The following is a 9,105-nucleotide window of genomic DNA, read 5'->3' as shown; positions in this document are numbered from 1 at the left end:
CCTTTTCAAACGACGGAAACAATATCTTTCCGGTTCCTTTTTAGATTTAAGTTAAAACACCAGAAAAGACATTATTATTACTTGGAAAAATGGCTTCCCGTAAAATATTTTTCAAAAAATATAATATTTTCCGACAAAACAAACGTACAATTTAGTAATTTACCTTCGCAGCACCATCACTCATAAACTTTTTCCCATCTAAACCGAAAGCCAGCGAAATTACCAGAGCGCCCAACCCCCCCAAAAGACGCCCGCCCTCCGCAGGGGACAGCGCCGTAAATTCACCGCACCCCGAGGCGAGAAGAAGCCACCGGGCAGCTATTAAGAGAGCCCTCGCAGCTCTTCCTAGGTTTATCTCTCTCTCTCTCTCTCTCTCTCTCGTGGAGACCCGCGGTCGTCACTCGAGCAGCAGCAGCAGCTGCCCTTCTTCCTCCTCCCCCGCTAGCCGGCCCGGCGTCTCCTCCCTCAGGTGTGACTGTAGGGTTTTCATCTCTCGTCCTTCGGATTCCCCATCTCGATCGCCGACCTCCGTCGCGCCGCCGTTCCCCGAAACCCCCCCCCCATCCCTCGCCGAAGCTCCGGTCCCTGTTCTCGCGTGCTCGGCTAGGGTTTCGAGCTCCGATGCCCCCCGCGCGACGATCGTCGGGTCGTTCGGTTTTGAGGAGCGATGTGTCGCGCGGCTTTCTGGGGATTGCTGCCTGGTGCTGTGGGTGGAACTTGCGTTCGATGTGCGGAGCCGTGGGGGTTTAACCGGGGGCGCGGAGCGGTGGACCGATGGGTGGGAGATTGCCGTTAGCTCGACGGGGTTCGGCGTTTGTTGATTTTTGCTTTTTAGTGGTTAGGGAATGGCGCGGGGATTGGTTCATGTTAATTCGGGTGGTTTAGCCTGGAGGATATGTTTCGTTGGCGCCCGAGACGGGTTCTTTGGCACGGCAGTCGCGGTTTGTGGTTTTGCTCTCGTGGTTTTCGTTTGTGATGAAGCACGGCTTGTCTAGTTCGTGTTGAGTAGATCTGATAACACTTGTAATGCTTTGCGCGGCGCAAATAGATCTAAGAGGTGAGCTGTCGATGCACCGACCCTTCCTCTGATGGAAGGATGGGATGGGTAAATGAGCCATGAACAAGCAGACTTGCTTATCTTGTACTGAATTTCGTTTTGTTAGGGAAAGGGGGCCCTTTTTGCTGATTTTACACCCTATAATCGAGCCATAACTATTTGAGTATGGGTAGCTGACTTGGTTCACAGTCTGTCTGCGTTTCTTTTGATTTATATGCTTTTATTTTTTGTCCTTCACGCAATACAATTTGTTTGATTGATATCTAACGTGCAGTTTGGATACCCAGAAGCATTTGAGTCGCATTATTTACCTATAAGATTTTGGTGCAGTAAATGTGTCAAACCCTCAACCAAGAGGGGATAGTGGCATGTCTTCTGTTCTCTTTTCTATTATGAAACGTCACCCTGGCATTTTCTTATTTCATCAGGTTCTTGGTTGTTGTCACTTGAGCTGTTTTAAAGTTGGAGTCGATGATGAAGAAGAAGGATCCTTTGGTTTTTATGGATGTCTCCATTGATGGGGACCCTGCTGAAAGAATGGTTTTTGAGGTACTTAGTTGTGGATGCGAATTTTAATTGTTTTGACATCTGTATGCCTTCAGTAATTGCATTTCTTTTGAAATTTGCTGCGGATTCTTCACAATCCTTATCTGTTGACCGGTTTTCGTGCCAATCCGGTTCGGCAGCTTTTTCCTGATGTTGCTCCAAAGACGGCAGAAAATTTCCGAGCACTCTGTACTGGAGAGAAGGGAATTGGCCCGAAGACGGGGAGGCCACTGCACCTTAAGGGGTCATTTTTCCATCGGATCATTAGAGGCTCCATGGCTCAGGTATGTTTGTTGGTTCGTATAAGAGCTTTGTTCTAGAGCAAGTTTGGCCGTTGTTATGGCTGTGTAAGGCTAAATAGGTCCTTCTTTTGGTCAGTTACCTTTCTTTATGCTGTAGGATACAGGGCTGATGCTCACGACTGCTTTTCTTGTGATATAGTTTTAAGGTTGTACTTACCATGTTGTCCACCCTCTGATCCTTTCTTTGCTTAACATTTCACGTACATTTCATTGAAAATTATCCTTCTTTCCATTGGACTTTTCATTGATGCTTTGTTATTTTTTTTTTCTTTACCTTTTGCAGGGTGGTGATTTTCACAAAAGAGATGGTAAGAATTTTATTCATGACTACCCAATTTGTCTGTTTGTTTGTAATTTCATTTGTCTCCCATGGGTGCTTTCGCGGCCTAAACTTTGGATTTGCTCGTTACGTGGTAATTTATTGAGGTTCTTTTTTTTTTGTCTTTGGTTTCTGTTATGTGCATCTCATTGGTCAAGATGGACAACGCTACAAATTGCTACAGGTGAATAGGCCGAAGGCCATTATATGTGATTATGTGCATATGCGCTACCTGTTACTTATTAGTTAGTTTCGATAAGTCTAGTAGCTACACATTCATCGCACCGTTGCGTGCTTGAAAGCTATGTTACCTTTGAATTTCAGCCAAAAAAAGCTGTTGGGTTTTGAAATGACAGTCTAATGTTCTTGAGTTTTGATAATTATCGATCTTATATTGCTTTTATTGTTGGGGTTCGTCCGGGATGCATACCTTGAAGGTGTTTTTCTTACTTATAGGGCCTAGGTATGATGCTCTTTTGTGTCGGGAGATTTCAATAGTATCTATCGTTTCTTTCTAATTTGTTTATTTAGTGAATGTTTAGATACTATCTGATATTTTCATCAAGATTACGAATAGATGAATTACTGGCTTTTGTGTTTACACAACTCTTTCAGGGCCTGCAATGAGTCTGATATAATTGGAATGTGTATTCTAAATTAAACTTGAGGTGAGTTGATGGTTATTGATGATTATGAAATGTCAAATGATAACTATAAAGGATATTTGGTGCTCTTAGTTTCAGATTTGAAAATGGAGAACGGTGATTAGTTTGTTGGTGACAATGAATTCAAATGGCTCTTCGGGTGCAAGTGTTCTGTTTCAGTTATGTTAATTAATTGTAGCACGTTCTCTCTAAAATTATCGGCTTGACTGAGGTAGTGTCTGGGTATATAAGTTGGAGAACTTCACAGTTCCAAAATATGCATGCAGATGTTTATTGAGCTAATATTTGTTTATAAATTGTATGAACATTTGTTTGCAATCCTATTTTGTTTCCTGCTGGTACAATGATCTAGATATAAAATACATGTTACGTCACAATCCTTTGTGGTGAAAAACTGAATGGCTTTGGTTGTGTCAAAAAATGTGAGGATGGAGATTCCCTGTTATAAAGGTTCTCATGGCTTGACCGTTTTTGTCGCTGGGTTCTGCTGTTTCCTTTCATTTAAAAAATTGATTGGGAGTGTTTTGCAGTTGGATGAAGTGATAATTTGTTGACCACTGTCAACATCGTATGTTGCACTTCATGTCGTCCTGCAGTTCTCAATGTTTGAAATTTGCTTCAAGTTTGTGTATCTGAATGGTAAAATTTTGTATATACTCATTGTTACCTACATTGTTTTGTGCAAATTGGTTAGCAGCTGAACAGGCCATCTTTGATCTTCAATTCTTGGTTAGGTGATCTATGATAGAGGATTTCTCTGAAAATGTTGTACTCTAGATATTTGTGGATAATGCTCAGTTATGAGATTTCCTTTCAGTCGCAAAACTTCATTTGCTTCTTGGACATTACCTAAAGAAGTGATTTTTTTGTCCTGTTTTACAGGTACCAGTGGAGAAAGCATTTATGGGGAGAAGTTTCCAGGTCAGACTGAATTTGCTTGTTGTCCATGTAACACTAGAATAGCATGTTGTCTAAACTTTCCATTATTGCTTCAATTTTCCCTCGTTTTTTTTTTGTATAAATTTGCAATTTTCTGTTACAATTACTAGTTGTAAACTTGTTGATCATTTAAAAAGATCATAGATTTTTCATTGGTTTTGTCAACCTCATCAGCCTTGTATAGTGTCTTCACATATGTGGAGCATTTTGAGGGCAGAGTAATGGGGGTTCAAGGTTTCGAGCTCTTAAACAATGTGGTTTGCTTTGAACACAAGCTTTTGCTCCAAATCATTGGTTGTTGAATAAAAGTATTCTTGTGGCTATTCATCTTATTGTCATCAATCAAAATTCTTCTGATGGCTTCTACTGAATCTAATGGTTTAAATCTATTTTGAAATCAATATCTCATTATTAGGATTTAACTCCCTGAATTGGATATCGTGCTACTGTAGAACGACTTGAATAGTGCTCAATGATAATAAAAATGTGATACCAGCAAGTTCTTTGACTGTTTTTGTATCATCACATGAGAGAACTGATCTTTATCATTGTCGTTTGAGGAGATATAATTAAAGTCCGTTGTATTTACATTTTTAATATATGGAAACTTATATGTGTATGGTGCGGCTTGGTTTGGCAATTTGTGTCAACAATGTGCATTGGCTACATTTCTCATAGTTGGAACATGAAATTTGGTTGCAGCTTAATCCGTCATTTTTTTCTCTCTTCCATTGATGAAATTTATGATGTTTTCTGCTGGTTGTAAGATGTACTGTGTTAATAGCTTTCTGAAGGTTTGCTAGATCACTCTTCTGGTTATTGAACATGTAACATGTAGCAGATTTCTGGGAAACTGTTGGTCCTATGAATCTGCAAGGGAGGAAATGAAACTTCTTTTGGGTAGACATTAAGACTATCAGAACAAACAGTTTACAACTTTCAGTTGTTTTTTATGTGAGCATCCTTTTGTGTGCTAGAAATAGCTATTCTCTCTACTTTTTCATCTCTCGTCTTTGCTCATATTTTTGTACTCATCATCCTGGTTTCACCAAGGGGTGTTAGTCTTTCATTTGTTGGGACTCATTGTGCAAATTTTTTTAGATCAATAAGTGTAGTTTTCCTTTTTGCTGCCATCAGTAAGAGAACACTGCGAACGCATGTCTTAGATCTATATGCATGCTTTTTTGGAGTGCTTTGAAAAGTCTTTTAGTTCATTTTTGGCTGATTGGTTTGATCAACTGGCTTTATTACTGGTGACAATTGCTTCTCTAAATTTCTTCAGATGAGTCCCCTCGGTTGAAGCATGATGGACCTGGTCTTCTTTCTACGTTAGTTGCTGATCGTGATGCTTTAGGTTCTCATTTCTTCATTACCTTCAAGGCTGATTATCATCTTGACAGGTTTGTCTAATGTTCTCGCTGTGTCTTGGGGCTTAGCCCAAGATATAATGATGTCCAGTGTTTTATTGTCTTCTCATTCATTTTAATATTTTTGTGTACTTGACAGGAAGTCTGTGGTCTTTGGGAAGCTTGTGCAAGGGCTTGAAGTATTGAAAAGAATTGAAGATGCAGGTGATGATGAAGGCAGGCCCGCTGTTACTGTGAAAATAATTAATTGTGGCGAATTTTCGGAAGGTAGTGATTCGAGAATTCTAACATGAATCGATATAAGTTGAGAATGTAATCAATCTATGATGAAGTCAATCTAAGTTCTTTGGTCATGTTTTTATGGTCCATTTGTGGGTTTTATGCATAGATAAAAAGAAAGCGAATAAGTTGAAAATGGGCAAGGACACAGCTTCTGAGGCTAACAGTCATGAACCACGGAGAAAGAGTAAACGCAAGAAATCTTCCAGAGATAGAAGGAAGAAAAGAAGAAGATATTCGTCTTCATCGGAGAGTTCAACGGATATTGATTCAGAGTCATCTGAAACCGAGAGCGAGTCTGACTCATATGATTCTTCATCATCTTATGTTAGCTCCTCAAGCGATGACAGGCGCAAAAGGAGGAAGAGATCTTCCAAAAGGGACAAGTCTAAACGTGGTAAAAGAAGGGATAAACGGCGTGATAGAAAACGAAAGAGACGGGATAAGAGATCCAAACGTAGATCCAGAAGGTTGGGCACTCGATTATCTTGGTCATGTTTTTACTTGCATGGATAATTAGACTTCATATCGGACCATTTTTTGGTGGGACTTCAGTGATGTCGGACAGCATGCTCCTGTGCTTCTGGGAAACAACATTAGAATGTATTTAGCTTTAGAGGTTTCTGTTGGAGCTGTTAATTTGCTTCCTTTATAATCTGCTTTTCCCAGATTCGGTTGATATCTTCACTTAAGTTCATGATATGTATCCTTATGGGGCAGTTACTCATCTTTTGACACACAATGCCCCTATATTTACGTCACTGTACTGTTGGTATTATTAACCCACTTCCCTGGCAGTAGACTGATACTTTCCCTTTGTTAGGGCTTTGAATGGTTCTTCAGACACTGAAAGTGCAACTGAGGGTGGAAGTAACCCTGAAGATGACAGTCTGGATGCTCTCGGGAAAGATCGGAAAAAGAAAGATCCTTCTCAAAATTCTGGTAAGTTCTAACTTATTTTGTGTAGTTTCACTTACATGAATGTCATTTCAGAGAGATTGAGATGGTGTAGCATCTATTCTGTTGGGTGATTATTCTGATTCATAATCAGAATTTAGTTGTTGGTATTGCTGTAAAAGCCATACTTGATGGTTTGGAGAGTACTTACTCAGTGAAATTCCACATACTCATCATCATTAATGCTTTGACCAAAAAAAAAGTCATCCTTAATGCCTATCTCATGAGGTCTATAATATTGAACCTTCTTTTGTCTTTTACTGGAAACAATTAAATTCTCCTGGGCCTTCTTCTGGTTTTTTCCAACAAAGGGGAGCAGGGTGCATGGGTACCATTGATTGTGATTTCTATACTGCATGTAAATGGTTGGACATATGTAGTTGGCTGGAAATGGCTTTCTCTCTATTGTTGGTTTTGTTTGTTGAATTGCAATACTTTTATAAACTATAACTAGCGGCTTTTAACATTATAGATGCGGTTGTATAGTTAGAAAGTGAGACTTTGTTATGCAGTTACAAAATGAATCAAAGTGCCATGTGTGGTAGTGTTTGGAATATTATTTTTAAATTCTGTTTTCTTGAACTTTTTGGAGATTATCCAGGTGGTGGTCTATCTCCTGAGTCCATTCAGAGAGAAGGTTCCGATCATCACAAAAAGAGGGACAGTGCAAACTTGCATGGAAATGAAGCAGATGAAAATCTAAAGGAGAATGGAGATCGGCGAAGTAATGGTATTGAAGAGGATGCTCGCTCCAACGGGAGTCCAGACAGACGACCTGATGTAGTTGATGATCATCCAGGAAAATCCAGGTATTCTTGACATCTCAGTTGCTTTTTTAATAGTTTATAGTTCTTCCAGAGTCTGGGAATTTGTCATATTTGAAAAACTGGTGGAGCAGGAGCATGAGCCCTAGTAGTATCAGTCCCCGCAGGAATATGAGCAAGAGCCCTGAGGCAAGTCCAATGAGGGTTATTAGCAGGAGTCCAAGTGTACCCAGTAGGAGCCCTAGCCCTCGTGGTGGGTCGGGCAGAAGCAGGAGTATAAGTAGAAGCCCTGTTCAAAGTGGTAGCAGCAGGAGCCCAGCTAGGAGTAGCAGCCTGAGCCCGGCACGCAGTGTCAGCAGGAGCCCAGTCAGGGGCAGAAATGTTAAAAGTGTCAGCAGAAGCCCTGTGAGAGCTCGTTCTCATAGAAGCATCAGCAGGAGTCCTGTAAGGTCCATCTCTCGTAGGAGTCCAAGCCAGAGTCCTCCAAGAACATCGAGAAAACTGAGAAATAGTAGCCCCGTGAGAGCTTCAAGGAGCGCAAGCCGGAGTCCTGTCAAGTCTTCTCGAAGAAGCATGAGTAGAAGCTCGGGGAGGGCTCCTTCAAGAAGAAGTGGTGGCAGGAGCCCTATCAGAGCACCAAGTAGGAGTGACCGTCGCAGCTATTCTCGTAGTCGTAGCCCCCCTTTGCGTCGTGCAGCTAGATCTCCACCATCTGTTCGTCGAAGGAGTTATTCTCGAAGCGCTTCCCCTGATGGTTCTCCCAAGCGCATTAAAAGGGGGCGAGGTTTCAGTGAGCGGTACTCTTATGCTCGTCGATATAGGACTCCATCTCCTGATCGTTCTCCAGTGAGGTCCTACCGTTACGGTGGCAGAGGTGACCGTGATAGGTAAGTTACATTCTGATCAGGTTTTGTTCGCTACTCATTTTTTTCAATGTTTTTAGCTTATTGTAGCAAGCGGATTTTACTTTGTCTGAGCATGCCTTCAATTCTTTCTAGGTATCCAAGCTACCGGAGGTACTCCCCAAGGCGTTACAGAAGTCCTCCTAGAGGAAGAACTCCTCCCAGGTGATGTGCACCAAACTAGAAATCAAAACCTTTTACTTCTCTACTCTCAAGCCCAGCCTAAGAATTATTGCGAGCTGGAAATAAGAAGAGTTGCTTTTATGCAAAAGTTCTCAATCCAGCCAAGCTAACATATATTGGAGGCTGGCTAGGACCTTCCTTGACTCTAATCTGTATATAAACTTCTTACTGTGGAATATAATGACACAAATGCCTTTATTTCTTGTTAATGATCTTCTTTTTGGACCTGCAGATACAGAAGCAGACGGAGTCCTTCTGTTTCACGTAGCCCTCGTTATCGAAACCGTCGACGTAGTCCAAGTCATAGCCCCATTCGAGATCGTTCCCCAGTCGAGGTGTCTAAATCTCGTTCTTCCCCTCGCGATGAAAGGCGGAAATCGTCTTCTAGGAGTCCAAGCCGGTCAGCATCAAGGTCTTCAAGGGATTCACCTCCTCCTCCCAGGTGTGCAAGCAAAGACAGATCCCAGTCATCATCCGGGAGCCCAGACGGAAAGGGTCTGGTAAATTATGAAGATGGTTCTCCAGATTCTAGTAGAAGATGAACCTGTAATATGGGTGTGGTTATGTTGTGGAGCTTTAACCGTTATATTATATCCATGCGTGAGGATCTTTATTAATGTAGTTTATAGCCTATTGAATTTAGGCAGTGCCTTGTTGGAATCGGTACTTGCAGACTGAAGTTTTGAACTGTAGTTCTCAGTTACATTTTTGTGAATTTTAATGTTTGGTATGGCAAATATTGCGAGGACAGTACAAGGGATCTTGTCAGCCAGATTGATTCGTAGGGATTTCATTTGGACTAAGTATGTACTCTTTAAAATGTAA

At 41.3% G+C, this 9,105-nt stretch overlaps 1 protein-coding gene across 4 annotated transcripts; it reads left to right on the top strand.

Annotated features, from left to right (window-relative positions):
- The first annotated feature begins 354 nt into the window (after positions 1–354).
- LOC115686180 (peptidyl-prolyl cis-trans isomerase CYP95) lies at positions 355–9,105 on the top strand. 4 transcript variants are annotated; one of them, XM_056318742.1, is made up of 13 exons: positions 355–469; positions 1,486–1,606; positions 1,744–1,887; positions 2,189–2,213; positions 3,772–3,810; positions 5,111–5,228; positions 5,335–5,462; positions 5,584–5,944; positions 6,298–6,416; positions 7,033–7,240; positions 7,330–8,082; positions 8,194–8,262; positions 8,513–9,105. In XM_056318742.1, exons 2-13 carry the CDS (start codon positions 1,529–1,531, stop codon positions 8,820–8,822), a joined length of 2,352 nt encoding a protein of 783 aa, XP_056174717.1. In that variant the 5' UTR covers positions 355–469; positions 1,486–1,528; the 3' UTR covers positions 8,823–9,105. The 4 variants fall into 4 exon arrangements, with proteins under 4 accessions (XP_056174717.1, XP_056174719.1, XP_056174718.1 ...); XM_056318744.1 differs by having other exon boundaries at positions 7,024–7,240; positions 7,354–8,082; XM_056318743.1 differs by having other exon boundaries at positions 7,024–7,240; positions 7,348–8,082.

This window comes from Syzygium oleosum, unplaced genomic scaffold (genome assembly GCF_021117445.2).
Source record: "Syzygium oleosum isolate NSW1041296 unplaced genomic scaffold, Sole_v2.1 Sole_v2.16, whole genome shotgun sequence".
NCBI lineage: Eukaryota > Viridiplantae > Streptophyta > Magnoliopsida > Myrtales > Myrtaceae > Syzygium > Syzygium oleosum.
Note: the sequence above shows the minus strand (reverse complement) of the source record. Positions and strands in the feature narration are given on the sequence as shown.